Source organism: Crocodylus porosus, unplaced genomic scaffold, assembly GCF_001723895.1.
Source record: "Crocodylus porosus isolate Cpor-Errol unplaced genomic scaffold, CroPor_comp1, whole genome shotgun sequence".
In the NCBI taxonomy this organism is placed as follows: Eukaryota; Metazoa; Chordata; order Crocodylia; family Crocodylidae; genus Crocodylus; species Crocodylus porosus.
In genome coordinates, this window is record NW_017728921.1 from 17146725 (window position 1) to 17166842 (window position 20118).

The 20118-nt window shown below is 43.8% G+C and overlaps 1 protein-coding gene across 1 annotated transcript in view; it reads right to left on the bottom strand.

Annotated features, from left to right (window-relative positions):
- UPB1 (beta-ureidopropionase 1) overlaps window positions 1-12088 on the bottom strand; it is a 43032-nt gene extending 30944 nt beyond the window's left edge. Inside the window, exon 1 of the mRNA XM_019539401.1 lies at window positions 12052-12088. Coding sequence (XP_019394946.1) covers window positions 12052-12088 — 37 coding nt within the window. The remainder of the gene's footprint in view (window positions 1-12051) is intronic.
- Window positions 12089-20118: the final 8030 nt, after the last annotated feature.

The following is a 20118-nucleotide window of genomic DNA, read 5'->3' on the forward strand; positions in this document are numbered from 1 at the left end:
ATACCCCTGCCTCAGAGGGCCAGCTGAGGCTGCCCGTTCTGGGGCCCGGGCCAGGGCAGGTGTCCAAAGGTCTGATGGCCACGTCCCAGCCTCCCTCCACGGCCCAGCTGCCACTTGGCCGCAGCCACCCCGGGCTGGACCCGGACAAGTCCCGAGAGGCTCCCACTGCTCTGGCCAAGCCCCATCACACGGGGCCCTTAGCTTTCCTAGAATCCCTTGGGAAAGGCGAGCCCTGCCTTTGCTGCCCAGGGGGGCATTCGGCCTTATCTCCCACTGAGGCCCTTCAGCCCTGCTAGCCAGTAGGCGCAGCGGCAGCAGGACAGGGAGCTAAAGGAACATGTTCACACGTTTGTGCTTTACGTAACACGTCCTGGTTTCCATAACGTGGGTCCGTTTTCAGTTGCAGTAAGACACTTTGCAGGAGCCAGGCACAGTAATGATTAACCCAGTCCTCTCAGCTTGGCTTTGAGCCCTATATTATCACTGGAAAATCATCCCAGAACCAGAGAGAATCAATCTGCCACACAAAGGACAGATCAAACAAAAGGAGGAGGCAATGAACCAATCTCCATTTAGACACTAATCTGAGACAAGGAACACTGGGTATGAAGAAAGGATCAGTCCTTCAGTGAATACCAGAAAGCCATCCTGTTTCAACCCTATTATTCTCACTACAGTCAGTAGCTAATGGCCACAGTTTTCCATTTCTAGGTATTACTGTGAAATGAATAACGTGCATGTATTTTGTTCCAATGCAGAAACAGGTTAGTGAGCCTAGAGACTGTTTACACACACCTAAATAAATCAAAATCATGATTTTGAGAGTCTGCTTTGCACATCTCCAGAACATGGCAACACACAGCACTTAATGTTTGTGATTGCCAGGGCTTTCAAGTTAAATATTAAGCCTCTTAAATCAAAGTCTGTCAGGGAAGAGTGACTAATATTTAACTTTAAACAGCAAGAATCCAGGAATAATCTGGCATTTCAAAATGCTACTGGGAAACAGTCTTTACTTTTTGTCCCCAAATGCACTTCTTTATCCAAAAATGTTGCAGTAATACCTTATATGCAAAGTATACTGGAGGGGCAGATGCACCGATTTGATGTTTACTTAGGAAGTGGAAAAATACTTAGGCAAGACACAGAGATGCTCATAACTAATCCTCTAGTCTTTTAGGGATTTTTTTAAAGATCTATAATGAAGAAAATGTTATGGTGCAAAAGAAAAGGTGACAAAACAGTTTTAAAATTAGGAATACATCTAGACTGTTACTAGTTAGTACAATATCTCATTTATCTAAGAATTTCTGTTAAAATCCTAAGTTACCACCAGTGTTGCCAAGTTTCATGAGAAGAAAAAGCGTCACTGCCTTTAAAAACAAGCCCAATCCATTTCAAATAGAAACTTAAAAAAACTTTTAAAAACCCAACAAAAAACAAGCTCAATTCCACTTGTGTGGCCAAGCAGACTTGGCAACACCGGTTACCAGTACCTGAATATCATTAGCTTTTAACCAGCTTTTTTGGAGGACATATTTTTGTTTCACCAACAAAAGAGTGACTGACACTGATAAAGCAGCTTTCACCTGAAAATCCTAACATGCTCTACTAGCCAGGCTGTAATGGCTGCATGTAGTAGATAACTTCATCTACTTTATGGGGGAAAAGACGGTAGGCATTTATAAGCACTGTCCAACAGAAAATCAATCATATACCAAGCTGAAACTGCAAGGAAAATTAAAGGACCGTTGCATAGCTCATTTGCATGTCAGTGCCCAGATTTCAGCTAACAGCCAAAATATTCTTTAGCATTGTTGTTCCAGGAGCGCTGGGAACAAGCAGAAGGGCCTGGCCTTGTTTTGGAATTCACCATGTTTTTTTCTGTCTACACTGCAAACAAAAAAAGAAAAAACAGCAGCAGGTCTATATTGTATTCAATTCCTGAAGGAGGTCACATAGCTGAACTCTTCAAGTTCTTCTATTCTTAGCATGAACTTCTAATGACTTCTTTTGGTGGCCTGTTTGTTTGTCATTTAGCCTCATTTGAATTGTACTGTGTGTAGGAAATGGACTTAAGCGCAATGAAGTTGAAGCTCCTGAAAAAAACACATTCATGAACAGAAGAAACCTGAAAAAACAATGCAATACATTTCCTGTGCACCAAATCAGCAACTCAGCATCAATAGAGCCAAGGCAGCATTGAATAGGAAATGACAAGGCACAAAGTCATAATAAGAATGGAGGGAGATCAGGTTATTTTTTTAGGAGTGTGTGTGGATAAAGGAACATTCCAGCCAGCAAAACAAACTTCCAAAGCACTAAATTCAGCAACAAGGCAAGCTAATAAGGCATATCCCAGAGGGACAGAGAGAGAGCCTGGATGCAAATTTGAACATTCCAACTCAATCTGTCCTAGAGAGAAATCAGATTTACACCGTCCAATCCAGATCTTATACCTTATCCCAAGTCTAAAATTCAGCCTTTACCAAGGTTCTGCATCACCCAAACCATCTAAAACTGGTGAATTCTGTGCAATAACTAAACCTTCTGACAGTGCAGATTGCTGTGATAAGCTGCTCAGATGAAGACAGCCAACCCAAGAATGGATGTTATAATGACTGTACAGTACATTCTAAAAGATGCATGTGTTTTTTAACATTTCATTTTTATTAAACAGATGGATGTCAGGGGTGTCTGTGATAGGACTAGTCCAGAAGTAAAAGCCTGGAGATGCTAGGTTCCAGAGTAAGAAACTGGGTACCCACCTGGCTGCAATCTTCCCAGCAATCACCTCACCACATTACCCAGAGTGAGGAGTCCGACAGCATCCCTGTGCTGTAACTGGATCTTGGTAAAAACAGTCCAGAGTCAATTCCTGTAGGACTCTGTTCCCAGCAGCTGCCTGTACCCCTATAGGCATGCAACACAAGCTATGAAGATTATTCCCAGACAGCTCCACATTTATGTCCCTGGTATAAAACTTAGAGGCACACTGGACTCTGAGAGACAGAATGAAATTACAAGCCAAGCAAATCCAGGATTTAGGCCAAGACTGGGAAAGACCCAAGGACTGGTTCAAACAAACAAGCAAAATCTTTCCACTGTAACTCAAGACAGGAATGAAGGCTGAACATGGCCACAGGTCAGGGCTAGGAGGCAGGCTTGCGTTATAAAGCAGAATTCTGCTTTCCTGCATAATTATTACGTGTGTACGTTCTCCAAGGAATGCATGTCTTCCTCCCGGCTCCTGCTGTTAGCACGTACATCACGTTTCCTGACGATTTCCTTCACTGTCATTCCCTGATGTTGATCACAAAGGTCTTTCTAGAGCAGCTAAAGCATTAACAGGCACCTGTGCCACAGCACTACTCCCTGATCTCACAAGCCTCTTGTTATTAATAACATTAATGAGAAATATCTGGGGCCAAAAGACCCCCTCTTACTTCCCATCCAGCAGTGAAAACTCTTACAACTAATTTATGATCCAAAGTATTCCAGATGTAAAAAAGGTGGATGAATTAGCAAAGGAAAAGTTGTCAGAGGAATTAGAGAAGTGTTTAATTAATCAAGGCTAAACAGCTTCCACCTTGCCCTTGTTTGGTTCTTTTATCCACCCTAGGGAAGTTCTGTGGGATGTTGCCATAGGGGGGAATTGTTTTCTGTCCATTTTAAATTGGCCCCTCTGCTGTATATTGTTGAGGTCCCGTAGCCTCTCCTCATAGGGTCTGCCCTGCTGCCCCCTGATCACGCGGGTGGCCCTCCTCTGGACCCTCTCCATGCTGTCCACATCCCTCCTAAAGTGCAGTGCCCATAACTGGACACAATACTCCAGCTATGGCCTGACCAGTGTCTCACAGAGGGGGAGGATCACCCCCTTGGCCCTGCTTGTGATGCATCTGTGGATATGTGACAAGGTGCAGTTAGCCTTACTGACCGTGTCCTTATATTGGTGGCCCATGTTCATTTTGAAATCAGTGATGACTCCAAGATCTCTTTCTGTCACTGCTTATGAGAAGGGAGGTCCCCAGCCTGTAGGTATGCTGCTGGTTCTTACTGCCCAAGTGCAGTACCCTGCATTTGTTAGTACTGAATCCCATCCTATTCCAATTTGCCCACTCCTGTAACCTGTCCAGACCCAGTTGTATTTTGTCCCTCCCTTCTAGCATGCCCTCCTTGCCCCAAATCTTGGTGTTGTCAATGAATTTAAACAGGGTGCTTTTCACCCCCTTGTCCAGATCGCCAGTAAAGAAATTGAACGGTGCGGGCCTGAGGACCGAGCCCTGGGGGACTCTACTGTCCACATCCCTCCAGGCTGAATATGACCCATCAACCACCACTCTCTGGGTGCAGTCCCTCAGTCAATTTGCAACCCATCTGACTGTGTAGGCATCAGTGCCACAGTCGCCTAGCTTTTTAATGATAATGGGGTGGGAGACAGTGTCAAAGGCCTTCCTGAAGTCCAGAAAGACTACATCCACCGTGACACCTGTGTCCAATGATTTTGTGACCTGTTCATAGAAGGCAACCAGGTTGGTCTGACAGGACCTGCCTCTAATGAAACCATGCTGGCTGCCCCTGAGCATCATGCCCCCTGGTGCTCCTGGATAATTTTCTCAAAGAGCTTCCCCAGGATCAAAGTAAGACTAACAGGCCTATAGTTGCCTGGGTCCTCCCTTCTCCCTTTTTTGAAAACGGGGACCACACTGGCCTTCTTCCAGTCATCTGGCAACTGGGCAGAGCACCATGAGTGCTCGTAAAGCCATGCCAGGGACCCCATGATGACCTTTGCCAATTCCCTCAGCACCCTGGGGTGGAGAGCATTTGGACCTGCTGATTTGAACACGTCCAGCCCCTCCAGAAGTTCCCTAAGCCTGGTGGAGTCTCTCCTGGGTCCATCCTGAATCCTGGTGAGGGTGATGTCCCAGTCCCTGCACAAAAAAATGGAGGCAAAGAAATTGTTAAAAAGGTCTGCCTTTTCCTCTGGTTCAATCACTAGATTGCCAAGGTATCCTGCAGGGGGCCCACGTTATCTGGTGCCTTCTTCATACTCCCTGTGTATTTAAAAAAGGAATTTTTGTTGTCCTTGATCCTTGTGTGTCAGAAGTTTCAAAATCTGAACCCAGCTCTTGTTCTTCCACACAGCCTTTATCTTTATCATAAGTAAACTAAAGCCACAACCAGAACTGTTTCTGGGTGGGGGAAATCATGTTATGATCCTGGCATAGCTGACTGTTACCCATTCTTGGCCTTCTCCTAGGATCAGAGGCACTTAGAAGGCAAAAGGAGGGCTGTAGCACCTTGGAAATGATCACTGTCAGCATGGTATGTAGGCTTAGTTTTGGTACGTATACCCCAGGAACCAAATGAGTTGCCAGCAGTCCCTAGGATTGATTTAAGGTAACTTTTCCCTCTCCCCAAGCCCTGGAGCTTAGCCAGCTCTAACAATCCTGCTCACAGTCTTCAGAGGATGTAGCAGGCCCTAACTCATGCCAGCCAAGCTATTGAAGAGTCCTTTTGTTTATAGTGCCAGATTTTCTCACTAGAGTTTTTTCCTGGTTTCAAATTAATCCCCTTCCAAAGTTTCCCAATCTCAGACTCATTTTGCAAACATCAAAATAATCAGGCTGAAAATTCTACAAAATTTTTGTTTGTGATATTCCATCCTCCCTAGAAAAGCAAAATCCAGTAAGATCACTACAGTTCTAAGCAGTCAAACACTTTTAATAATCTCACATCTAAGAACTTCAATTCCTTGATCATTCTGGTAACTTCCTGCAAACATCTCACCACTGAGACTCCACTACACTCTCAAAAGTTCAATGTTACTTTTGTTGCTGAAATCCTGGGGGCTGGGAAAAAAAAACTGTGTATAAATTGTTAATAAATTGGAATAAAGACAGAAAGGGAAAACACTGAACACTTGACAATGTGAATATACCAGTGGGGTTTGGAGTGGGAGGGGAGAATTTCTTGGACAATTTATCAGAAGGACAAAAGAATAAATCTGGTGGATTTGTTTTGCATAGAAGGGTTCAGGAAGCCCAGAGCTCAAAACTTAGGCACTTTCTATAAATAAGTTGTCACAACAAATGATTTGAGCATTTGCTAGACTGCACTAGTAGAAGCGAGCTGTTTGGCATAATATAGGAAGAAAAAAGTTGTGCTTTGTATGACTAGAAGGAAGGTCTTGTTGTTAAATTCCTGAAGTAAGGCAGTCTTTCACACTTTAAGAACCAGAGATGCTTCTCTTAATACCAAGCAAAATTCTGGCAAGAAAGTTATTAGAGAGGAGAAAGGGGCAGTGGGCACCCAATTGAAAGATGAAGTAATTGGCCCCAGGGTATAGAAATTATGTTTGGAGCATACTGCTACCCTACAAATGATCATTTTGCAGAGTATTCGGTGGTAGTCATCACTGTATACAAACTTCATAGGTTTTGAAAAGGCATTTGATGCCTTTCAGAAACTAACAGAACCTTTTGGAATTCTGGAAAAGATGGCTAGTATCTTGAAAGGCTTTTTATATTGGATGTGAAGATAAGGGAGTCCATCATGGCTCCCTTTTGGAGGATTTAACATGCAGGCATGATATGTGAAACAAGTGTGACTTCTGTTGTGCTTGTTATTACTTATAGCTATCGACTGGAAAACAAGTAGCCCAGTTCTTAAGAAAAAGAAACAGGTACAGGTTAGATAAACACAACACTTGGAGATCCAGCCTTCTTAAACAATGTCTGTTTAATAGCCCAGAGATTGCAAGATATAACTGAGAAGACAAGAGCCTGGAAAAACAAGCAAAAAACATCAGGTTGATCAATCAGAGAAAATGAATCAATGAGAGTAAATGCAATACAAAGTCCTGTAGATGTGAATAACTCATGCGTTGAAGATGTGGAGAGCTTCACTTATAGTAGCAGGAGGTCCAATAGTAGAAAGGGAGAGATCTGTGCTACACTGGCAAGCACAAGTAGTTTTTACTCTCTTGAAATCAGCTTGGAAGTAAAGCAAAATTCACCTGAGAACCAAACTTTGGACCTTCAATACAACTGTAAGGTCAGTTTTGTTACACAGGGAAGAAACATGGAGAAAGAAAACGAGGTTGATGAAAAGACTTAGAGTTGTTATATGTGAATGTCTATGTTGAGTTTAGACAGTAAATTTCCTGAATGTGTGTCTGAGAAACAAGAAATTGCACAGTAAATTTCCTGAATGTGTGTCTGAGAAACAAGAAATTGCACAGAAGAACACAGGAGAGACAGAGAGATCCATCTATCCCATTACAAAATGGGGAGGAACTGATGTTATGAGACAAGCCATGGACCCACAGGGGACATGGCAGAGTGGAATAACCCCCATTAAAAAAAAATGTCGTAGAGAAAAGTAAAATCTCATGAACTAAACTGGCCTAGAGTAAAGCCAAACAGTGAGCCAAACAGAGAGGCAAGTAGATAATCATCCTGGAAATCACATGATCCTTCTGGAGTGCAAAAGATTTAGTCAAGTTAGTCAGGATGGAGTGAAGGGTACTATACTGCAGTCATCTTAGCTCAGGGTCAAGATCTAGAAACTCTGCTTAGGGTTTTAACTCTGACTGAGTGACCTTGAGCCAGTCGCAAGTTAAGTTTGTCGTAGTCTTCCTGTCCATAAAATGGGGATAATCTTACAGGTCACAGCAGTCCTCCAAAGCAGTACAACGCTGACAGTTGCTAGTAATAATGCATTTGCTGAAGCATTGTGTGAGTTTAGGAAACAGAGTAAAAGCATTTTTTCTTCTCTTCTTAAGCCAAATATTTATTTTCTGCCACCAGCAGGGGGCTCTTGAATACCCAGTTTAACTAGCTGCTTTTACATGCCTTTGTAGCAAAGTTTAAAGCAGGTAACATAGGAAGAACTGCTCTCAATCACAAGAACTTTCAGAAAGCTGCTTTCAGCAACACAGCTGCCAGTTCCTTTTTATTGACCTGGATGAGTGAAAATGTCCAAGAAATCCAATTCCTGGAGTAATCCAGTGTTGTACTGTATGTTTTGGAGCAGGGCAGTAGTCAATATACATTGGGAGCTGGATTCCCTAGACCCAGTTTGCTTCTGATATAACGCTGGGTTTCTGGCTGCATGCATTTTTTGACTAATTAGTAGAAACAGAGTCACCTCAAACAATACTGTTAAAGTAGATAACAGGGAAACTCCCCAAGTTGCTCCCTACACATTTCCAGGTTGGCAGTCCACCCAAGCCCCTTGAAACCTGTGCCATTTCACTCCCTGGAGTGGAGTGAGCATGTCCAGAAGCCTCTGCTGCTTCAAACAGAAATAGGCATTTCTCAGCCCTTAGTACCCATTTATATTCAGTTCAAAGGGGAAGCTCTTGTTTGGTCCAAAGTGATCATGGAGTCTGGAATGTTATAAATTTGGATTTGAGCATACAGCGTGTTGTCTTGCAGGATAAACTGTACGACCTGTTAATGTTGAAGATGTCCATGCTCCCTAACAACCACTGAGATGGACCATGGTGGGTAGGGCAACCCCAAAATTCTGAATTAGCCTGAGAAATCAGTCAAGAAGGATTCTGTGCCATTATGAAAAGGAAATCAGTCAACTCAGGAGAAGATCTGAGATGCTGTGAATGTTCTTTACATCCATCTAGCACAATGCTGCCCCATCTTTTGGCCCTGAAGGCTCAATGAGTAACATAGGGCTGGCCCTCAGGCCAGATCCCACACGGGGTCCCACACAGAGGGCCAGGCCCTGTGCGTGTGCCAGGTTGGAACCATGCACAGATTCAATCTAGCACACAGGGCCACTTTTATCTAGCCCATGGGGTTTCTCAGGAATCCAGAAATTTGGCAACAGGGGATTGGCAATTAATGCTGCCACTGCTCCCCCACCACCAGATTTTCAACTTCACGGGCTAGATCTGGCCCACAGCCTGCTAGTTAAGCATCCCTGATCTAGTGTAACCTATACAATAATTTAATCTGTTTTAGCCATTTCCAAGATGCTATACCAGCAACAATTCAACAGACAACTCCATGCTAGATAGTAGATATGTGTATTACATGCTGGAGTAGCCAAGAGGTTTTAAACGAGAAGCACAAAGGAACAGTGCCAAGAAGGCAAAAGCAATACATGTTTAAAACCACCTTAATGAATAAAACTGAATCACTGAGTCAAAGACTGTAAAGAGGAGACATTTTTCAATTACTATTAAAGCAATGCTACGCATCTGGTTAGCTTGACATCAATCCCACGCAAATAATGGAAAAGCTGATCTGGGATTTAATTAAGAGAGAATGGACATATAGGGCTACAATTCATGCCAGTCAACACAGTTTTATGAAAATAAGTCTTGTCAAAGAAACCTGATTTTTTCCTTTTGATGAGATTACAACTTTGATTGGTAAAAGGAAACTAGGGAGATAATATACTCAGACTTTTGTAAGACATTTAATTTATACAAGACATTTTGATTAAAAAGTTAGCAATGTACAATATTAATAAAGAGTATATTCAAACAGATATATAATATCTCTCAAGAAATGGCTGTCAGTGAGGAATCATCAGCAATCAGAGCTGTTTCTAGCTTAGTAAACAGAGACCAGTACTAGACCCAGTGCTATTGAACATGTCCAGCAATTATTGGAAAGTAAATATAAATTCAATGCTGATACAATTTGCAGACAACATGAAGGCTGAGGGCAGGACACCCATGCTGAGTGATCTGGATCACTTGGTAAGCTGGGCTGATTCAAACAAAATACATTTAATTACCACCAAATGCAAAGTTATATATCTAGGAGGAAGGGGATCCACAAAAAATGTTGCATCCTGGAAAGCAGCAACTGTGAAAAGAATTTAGGAGTGATAGTGAAGAAGCAACTCAACATGAGCTCCCAGTGCAATGCTGTGGCCAAAAAGAGCTAATGCAATCCTTGGATATATATATAAAAAAGAGAGTAATGAGTAGGAATAAGGATGCAATTTTCCCTTTGCATGAAGCATTGATAAAACTGATACTAGAGCAATGCCAAGTCCAATTCAAACAATTGGAAAATTGGGAAAAGATTGCAGAGAAGAGCCACAAAATTTATCAGAGGGCTTATAGTGAGAGACTTAAACAAAGGCAATCTGTTTATTTGATCAAAAAAGACAATTAATAATTAACATGATTTTGGTGCATAAGTACCCACAAAGGGAGCAAACATTTGGCATCAACATGACAGACCCTCATCAGGCACCCGTCTACTGAACCAGATGTCCAGTGGATGACATTTGGACAAACAGAGGTGCCACATCATCATTGTCAAACCATGTTTTAGGGGCAACCTCAGAGAAAACTTATCCATAATTAGATCACAGACCTCATTAGCCCCAGACCTGCCTTTTACTGCATGAAATGAAGAGTGGGGTCCCTGACAGCTCCTAAGACTCTTCAGCTGTGACCAAAGAAACCTGGAACCAATAAGAAACTGCCCTCTGCAAGTAGCCCCCCTTGGATATCTGTATCCTGCAAGCCACAGCAGTGTCACTTAACCCCTTGGATACCAATAGGCACGCAGGGAAAAGCTACCCCAGCTGCACTCGTGTATGGAGGTCCACTTTTGATGATTGCCTGGAACATTTTGAAGTCTTCTTTTGTAGACTGTCCAGATTAAAACCCCTCCCCTTTGATTGCCCACCCATAAATATTTAACTCTCAAGAACTAGTCAACACTCAGGGAGTTCATATACTCAGGAGCCCCAATTCCCAGGCTCCTGGCTATTAAAACTAAACCATTGACTCTCTCTTAGTGCTTGTCCATACAAGGAATTACATTAGAATAACCACATCTGATTCATACCCTGTGCAGATGCCCCTCTTCTAAAATAACCTAAGCTACTTCCAAAGTGGTTTAAACTATTTCAGGAACAGGCACTCTTGTTCCAACATAAAAGCATCCATATGGGGTCTTAATCAGGAATAGCTATTCCACTTTAAATTCATACCTTCCATTAATCAGAGTTAACTTCCCTGTTAAGTGGTTAAATATGACACCATTTAAAGTATGACACCTTTTAAAAGCCAAATTCGTATGAGGGAAGGCACCTAACACATGTCATTTGTCTTTAGTTGCTTAAGGCTACCACAGCTGTCACAGCAGTAACGCATGGAATTGAACAGATGACTGCAACTGAATTCAGCACGCAAACATTAGTTAACCTAAGCCCGACATCATAAGTGATGCTTATTGAACTCACGGCCTGACAAAAAAGACTAGATGCTGGCAGGAGAGCACCTGGAAGACAAAATAGCAGTTTAATTAACTTAACAGGAAAGCAAAAAGCTTTCAGATAAAAGGGAAAGGGCCATTTCTGAGCCAAGTGTTTAAAGGGTTCCCAGGCTTTCCTAGGCCAGGCAATAACATGTGTAATGCTGACTTCCTTCCAGCTTTATCAGTGCCAGAAATTACTCTTCAGTGGAGTGAGTCCCATCAGTGTGCCTTTCACCCAGAGCAATCCCCTCGAAAGAAAGTGGCACTGGCTATTGACATTAAAGGCAAATGAGGAACAGGGTAAGAAGCTCCTGCTATAAAAATGCAGCATGTTCCTTCCCTCCCCCTGCACTTCGTCTGAGGGCACAAGACTGGCTGCTGGCTCATAAGGACATGAGCTAACTCAGGCAGAAATGAGAGCCAGGGCAGGAGTGAGCCCAAGCCTACAGACTCCTGGGAGAAGGTAAACAGATAAGATTAGCCTCTCCACAACTTGAAGGTGGGTACATTGGCATTTTACATCACCAAAGTCTTCTTAAATACCTTGTCCTTACTATAGGAAAAATTCTCAGGTGCCGTAATGTGAGTCTAGCGTAACATGTATGCCACAGAGCTGTACTTGGAGTCTAACCAGTTAAGACACTAAGCACAGAACTGGTACAAGCAAGTCCGGGAGGTGACACATTATCTAGAATCACCACACATGGGGATTTGAGCTGAGAAAGTTATCAAGGGCTTATCTACACTGCTGTGGTGGCAAGTCCAGGGCTTGGGGGAGCCTAAGCATGCCCTACCCGCTTACACTTGTTGATGTGCTCCAAACGTTGAAGCTCACCCATGAGGCTACTCTGTGCTCAGATGCTGCAGCCGTTTTGGGTCCAGTGGGGAGTGAAGACTAGAGACTGAGATCAGGGGGATGAGCCCAGAGCAGACCCATCAATACATTTCTGGGTTTAGAGAGTGTGCATAGTCTTGGGCAGACAGGGTGTGGACAGGGCATGCATGGGTCTTAGTGCTGGAACTTAGCACCACAGCAGTGTAGACAAGCCCTGAGAGAATCATATTATCCAGAGGGTCAGACTGTGCAGATGTCCAGTTTAATCTATGTGACCAACATGGTACATTCAAGATTCAACAGGATCTCAGCTTTCTTTTAACAAGAAAAGTAAGTTTCTAGCTCTTAGAGTTGCTAAGGAAACCTTTCCAAATGTAATGTAGCTGATTCAGCGTTGTCTGCCTGAGGTTACAGACAGCCTAAAACCAAGGCTCTGAGAAGAGTGAATTTCCCCCACTTAGAATTTCCAGTGCCTTACATCTAAGACACGATCATGATACTTTCTTAAATGGAAGCATTAACTATTTCATTTAAAGTGGGAAGCCAGTAGGGAATGCAGAACTGGAACTAGCTAGGGAGGGGAGACACAAGAGAAACTGAGAAAGAATGAGGCAAAGAAACAAAATGCACTGGGCCTGGGGCTGAAGTGGAGGCTATTTTCCCACTGAATGATACTTAAGTGCTGATAAGGTTCTGAACAAACAATCATAAATAATGGTAACTAAAGTCTCAGTTCACCAACTAGATTTCCCCTTTGCTCTCAATGCAAACCTCCCCTGTCCATCGGGGTAGTTTGGGTTCAGAGAACACAAACCTACATTTGTAGCCGGCTGACCGACATCATTAAAAATGGAATCTGGCCCTTTCCAGGATTGAATGAGACACCCCTGATATGGTCAAATAGGATGGTCTGTTTTCTTCTTTACACACAAGTCATGCTCCCCATCTCTCCTCATGCATTGCGCTGCTCTCTGAACCATCTCAAATTTGTTTTCCTTTGGTTATTTGCGTCTGTAGCCACCAGCTGGCCTGGCTCAATGCTGAAATACTCTTCATATTATTCCATTATCCCATTAGGATGAATATGTCCTTCCTCCCAGGGGAGCCATTAAGATATCAATCTTAGTGAAAAGAGACAGCCCTGGTCACAGGCAGAGCAAGTTCTTCTCCAATAGACACTTCCAGCCCCTCTCTTCAGGAGATGCACACTGTTTGCAGCCAGCCAGCTGGGGGACAAGTATGTGTAGGTGACAGCCAGCCAGTGTGTGTAGGTGACTCCTTCCTTCATGCCAGTCCCTTGTGCTTGTGCACAAGAAGAGATACCCTGGTCAATCAAAGCCAGGCTTCTCAATTAAACAGGTCACGTTAATGTGCTTAACATTATAATAATACAACCAGATCCCCATATTCTCTAGAGGACACATCTCCTCCTGCTTTGTTTTCAGATGGGCATTTCCTAACCCTGCCTTATTCAAAAGTCTCATCCTACTGCTCCTTCAGGATGGGAAAATATGCCCAGAGCCACCTCCTCCACGACACAGAATTGTGGAAGATGTCCTCAGCTTAGGGCAATGACTTTTGAACTCGGGTAATGGTCACGTTCATTTTCCCTCTGAAACCACAACGTCCCCCTGGACAGCAAGAGAAAAGAGAGTCCTGGCTGGCTTCCCTGACCTGGAAAGCGGGGCTTGACTGAGCAGTCCTTGTTTGTGGAATCCTCCCCCCTCCCGCCAGCACCGCGGAAGAGGGATGCAGTTGGTGCCAACAGAGAAGAACATTCGTATGAAGCCATTTAACCTCTGGAGGGTGCACAAAGTAGGAGCAGAGCACTGGGGAGAGAAGCAGAGAGCAATCACTGAAGGGAGAGAAAGAAAGGACAAATGAAAGGGAAAGGAGCAACTCGCATCCAAATGAATCAACACACAAAGAGACTCAAGATTTTTCATGGAACTTGAATGCCCTGCTAAATGACCTGTCATGGATAATCAAGCAGAACTCTCCTCCCTCCCTTCCTCAAGATGCAGAGAACCATGGAGATCCAATTTTTTTCCAGGTATGACAAAGAGCTCAAAAGTAGGACCCAAACACATACATTGGTAACAACACAGGGACCTGTTTCTTTCCCACGTCAGTGGTTCTCCAGTAACACTGTACAACACCCCAAGGCAGGTTATCCACAATATATGGCTACCCAGCAAGGAGCAACAGAGTACCAAAAAGCACTGGGGTGGGTCCCAGAAACATGGGCTGGACTTGATGATGCCACCTGGCACTGGGGAGAGAGCAGAAGCTGCGGTGACAGGACCACCAGAGGACTGCAAGAGACTCCCTGTCAGACAGGGCTCCACTTCTGCTCAGATATTTCCTCTGTAGCACCAATGACAACACAGGATCTCTCTACTGGGATAGGTAGAAAGGAGTTATCTGGCAAAAGGCAATGTGATGGCAGCAGGAGAAGACTTTTTAAAGAAAAAAAGGTGTTTCCTCTTTTGTTGTTTGATTCTCCTGAATGCTTGGGTGCAGGTAATGTGGCAGGGACTCTTAGCCATGTGCTACTCCCATTTATCCACACTTTACTACTTCCTTCCACATTAGGCAAATCAGCAAGTGGCCAGGTCCCCGCCCCCAAGTCTGTTGACATTAAATTAAATTCCTTCTGCTCCAGCATAATGAGAACCAGCAGTATCAGCTCTGCTCTAGCCACTAAGCAAAAATAAATCACCAAGACAGGCTGTGCCCTGGGGAGACCATCACACACAGCCCTCCTCTCACCATATTAGAAAATCATAGGACAAAAGACTCCCCTTCCCCCAACAAGACCCTCTTCCCATGACTTTCCTTGCAAAACACCACTGACACCCAACACCAGGCATACATCTGTAGTTTTTCATGGCCCTGTCAGGCAGGAAGCCCAGGGGACAATATGGTTTCCCTAGAGAGGTGGGCTGCAATAGGTGGAAGTTAAACAGGCATCTAAAGGGTGACAACATGAAGATAATGTATAAGCTTAAAGCAGGGTTAAGTGACAGATGTTAATATTGGCAACTCCCTCTGTGAGAGCACTGGGGAGAGAAGTTGGTAGGCAATCATTTCAGGTGACTGTATCGGTGGTTCTCACTAGGACTCCTGCGTCAGAACCACCAAAATGTTGAGAGAACAGTCACCCGCAAGCAGAAGTTCCTGAGATGATCAGTAATGGAAACAGCATCATTACCATGGGACTAGGCAGTCACAAAGCAGGGGATCCCAGAATGTATCTTGTGCCCAGCAATCTGGTTTAGTTCAGACTCATTTCTAACACTCCTGGGTACTGTTAGTCTACTCTTTCCCTGCTAGGCTCCCTTATTACTAAGAATCATGCGTGGGCTTTAAGAGGGAGAGGAAAAATTAAAACAAACAGACTGGTCAACACCAGAAAAATTACATCAAGTTTGATTACAATTGTAACGAGTTGCAGCGAAAGGAAGTTAAGAAAGTCTTAGCAGTCGAAGTAGACAGGGGAAGTCATACTTATCATCACAGCAGCTTGTCATGGTTAAGCCTAAAATCCCTGTTTACAGTAAGCATTTAGCATCACATTAGCTATAACAACCGCTCAAGCTCATACACTAGCACCAATTTAATTTTCCAGTCTAAACAACCTTTTACATTAGTAGCCCTCACCACACTACCAAGAATAACTTTCTATATGTGACACTGGTTTCAAGTTCAGAAATCCTATACCAAGGCTAGAAGCAAAGGCCTTATTAGGGAGATTGCCTTTCTTTCTCAAAGTACAAGGAACTTGCATCTAGCCCTGACGAGTCACAAGATAGCAGACCTTGAATTATTGATCCCAGGCCAAAAAATGATCCTCCAGCACCTTGGATCAGTGCAGCAATTCGATAGGAGGGAGGGGTACAGGGAAGTTGGGAAATTCCACTTCTCCAAATTGCATTTGTTTGAATTGGATTAGTCTCAATGTCAGAGCAAATTGTGGGTGTCTGAAACCACAGACAGAGCCCCCGGAGCAAGTCAGAACTACCCATAAATGCTGTTTGTCACATGACTGTGCCACTTCCCACAATTGTCACTACCACATACGTGAATAGGGCATGCATAGAGCTCTCTGACTGCATCAAAAGCACAGACTACTGATGAAATATCAAGTGTCTGAGGCAGAGACTTGTTATGAAAAACCCTGTTACTGTCCCACGGGGCTTTCTTCAGAAGCTCCTCATTTGTCATGGATGCAGCTCACGCATCTCCAGGGCAGCAGACCCTCTTTGCAGGAACGTTTCTCCTACACTAAAGGCCACTGATGTCTTGCCAGCAAAACCATCATGTGCAATTTCCCACAAGCTGAGTGCTTTGGGAAATCCCATCCTTTGCCCAACTCTCATCCCACTGAAGCCAGTGTAAATGTTCCTATTTGCAGAAAGAGGCTGATGCTTAGCCTTTTGGAAGCTCCCATCCAAAGTCCCTCTATTGCCTCCATGACTTCAAGCACAAGATTTTTATCCCAAGTTTTGAAGCCAGGACAGGAGCCCTGGCTCACTCACTGTTTGGGTGTCTTTACACATGCTCCAGGATAGGGATGGTGTGTTTTAATTAGCGTGGCTCTCGGAAGCTGCTCTAATTAAAATGCCTGCAGCATCTCATGTACACAGTGTCTCGTGCTTCAAAAAGGCAGCAGAGGTGCTTTTACTGAAGCTCATTTGATGAGTTTTAGTTAAAGCGTCCCCGCCGCCATTTTGGAATGTGGGGACGCTGAATATAAGTGATGCTGAGGCAGCTAGAGTGTTTTAATGAATCAATTAGGCTAAATAATTCTAATTTATTGAATTAGGTGCTAATTAGAATGTATTGGAGCAGGCCCAACTTTGTACAGATGCCCAATTTACACCCTGCTGTGATACTGACTCCTCTACCAAGGAGGGCAGTTTCCACCACCCTATTTCTGCTTCCCCACCGGCATCTTTGCACTTACCCCTCTTAGTCCAAAACCACCACCGTACCTTCTCCCACTTAGGAGTTACAGTTCTAAGCTGGTGAGGAGCAGCGTATGTACAACTGAATCCTCTCATGGCTTTTGCTACTTTTCCTCATCCATCCCTCTGCCTACCTTTTTGTCTTCTCTACCATGCCTTGTCTCTTACATTATAAACCCAGGAGGGCAAAGCCTGTCACTCACTCCATATCTGAACACTGCTTAAGAGATGCCACAGTACAACCCTGTAGTAAATTCCCTTCCCTTCTTATGCACCCAGTTTGGTTTAAACGAACAAATCTTTTCTCTCTGTTATTTCAGCAGTTTTTCTTTGCTCCACAGATCTACTGCTTTCTTCCCCTTCTTTAAGTATTTTAATTTACATACTGGGCTTAAACAAAAGTCACTGTTTTACCTGTTATTTAGTTTAGGCTGTATCTGCTTCTTTCCTAAACCTAGGGAAGGGAATATAAAGCCCAAAAGCTTGTTTAATCTCTCTCCCAACAATATTGCCAAACAAGCCCTGCAGCTCAGGAACAGGCATATATGAAAGAACCTGGGATGTGTTTCTCATCTCCATTTACAGGAACCTGGTATTTGCTATTTGTGCACAGGACTGTTCTGCCTTTACCTCTTATTGTCCTGTCCACGATTAATGATGGGGAGAAGTAGTGACCATCCAGTGCCAAACCTGTTAGGATGATTTACCCCGTTTAATCTTTTGGTACATCAAGCCTCCCAATAAAAGTGGCACAACCTATGCATGCTGGGACACGCTAGCAACTTGACTGAGGTGAGAAAAATAGTACTTTTATGAGCTGCAAGGTATGCACACAGAGTCCCAGTGGTCTCAGGAAACTGTGGAGAAGGCCCATTTGCTCTCAGTCACAGGGCTACTTACACTACAGAGTCATCAAGTTGTAGTAGCTTAGGTGAGAGAGATCTGAATGCATTACAAATGACATTGGAAGTTTCTCACTGGTCACACCTTAAGAGTCTTCCCCTGCCATAGAAATATCAGAAAAAATCTGTTCAAGATGGAAGGCAAAATGTGGGAAAAGGCTCTCCAGGGAAGGGAGACAGGTGAGTAACCATGCAGCAATGCTGAGGAGACAGGACGTACTCCCTTTCACAGAAAACATTCTTTTATGATAGCACAGCAGCCATGGGCACATCCTTCCAGTTCAGTCAGGGGAACTTTTTCTAAACTTCCTAAGCCACAGCATATGGCTAGGAATCTTAAGGGGCTTAGTGTTGCAAATAAAGTACCCAAGACAAAGGCTTTGTGCTCTTAAATCACTTAGGTTTTTCAGAGCCGCTCTCCTTCCACCCAGGGTGCTTTAATTCCCACCTTGGCATGAAAAATGGCTGCTTGTTTGGTCTAGTAATAAACCAAGTGTTCACAGTACAGGAAGGAGCGTCCCAATTTAGGTGACCCACCTGTAAAACTGGGCATTTGCACTGGGGCTAGTTTGGACTGGGCATTTGCACTGGGGCTAGATGTTCAAAGCACTACAAATATTAGCTAATCCTCAGATCTGCCTCTTGTCTCCATAAGGTTCAAGGACAATGCCACCTTTCTTTACTTTCCCAATGTGCCTTCATGACTTGCGACATCAGCACCAGTGGATGAAGCTCTGGGAAGGAGCAGTAGTTCATCAGAAGGGGGAGCTCTCACATGCTAGTTAGCAACTGGCTCTGAAAACTAGGCTGATAGTAGCCGATTTCTCCTTCCAGCCAAAATCAAAGGCAAAATCTCCCTCATTAACATTTAGAGGAGTTGCACACACCTTGCACTTGCAGGCAAATGAAGCTGAATTCTTAAACCTGAAGCTTAAAGCTAGATGCCTAAATCCATAACTAGGGGTGCAAAGTAGGTGCAGCTGTTAGGTTTCATTGCTGATACTATTTGAGAAGTGCTTGAAATTATGAACTCTGAGTATTCAGACACAGATTTAGCACAAACACTGCTGAAGATCTAGCTTTCCACAGGCACTGAGGAGCAGAAGATAGGGTGCTGGATTGGGACACAGGTGTCCTAGTTTGAGTCCCTCCTCTGACACTTGGCTGCAGAGTACCCTTCAAGAAGCCTCTCCTCTATTCTTTTGCTCAGTTTCTCTATCTGGAAAATGGTTAAACAATTCACTGGATGGCTTTTGTGATAACAAATAACAAAGTGGCTAAAAACAGAAAAAAATAGTTGAAAATTAAACAACCACTTACACTGTCAAAACTCAAAGTGAATCCTTCCACACCCATGTTACAGCAAATCCCCCAGACAAAGAAGACTAGGTTTATTTCACAGAAATAGATGGGTAAAATTAAAAATATTTGAGGTGGACAAGTAAACAGCATGAATGCTTGACAGTTATGCCAATGGCCTTCATCCTTCACTCATGGTAGCTCCATCTGTGGCCAGAAAGATTTCTTTTTACATAATTTCCCTGTGCAGAAAAGGAAGCATATCAAGAGAGTTTTAGGGTCAAGGTTAGCAACAGAAAGTGAGACTGCTGAACCCAGACGTCCCTTTGCTTACGATGCTCCATCCTCCTTTTAGTCCCGAGGAAGAATAAAACAAAAAGTAGAATCCCAGTGCAGCAAAAGATGCCTCTGCACTGCTGCATTCAGCTGAGCTCTCACATTAAATCCCAGGAGAATCAAACCTCCTCTCCCTGGATATGCCAGACCATGTTCCTTCCAATGGCTCCTTTCCGATCTTCCTAGCAATGGGACATCAGAAAACGGGCAGCCTGCCTTACACTGGGTATATCTACACATGCAATTAATGCAACACAATAAACTCCAGAGCAGTTCACACTGAAGTCAACTGCTTCCAACCGCGTCTACACAATGCCCGGGATAGCAGCAATTTGAGCTGGAGTGGAGCAGACCCCAGCTGGCTGGGCTGACCAGGTTCAATTTATGCCCCACCCGCAGTCATGATCTACACATGTGTTTCAGCACAGTAGAGTACTCTGTCATAAGGTAATACTGTCCTCAACAGTACTATCCAATGATGGAGTTAATTATAGTTTCATAGTTTCTAGGGTCGGAAGGGACCTGAG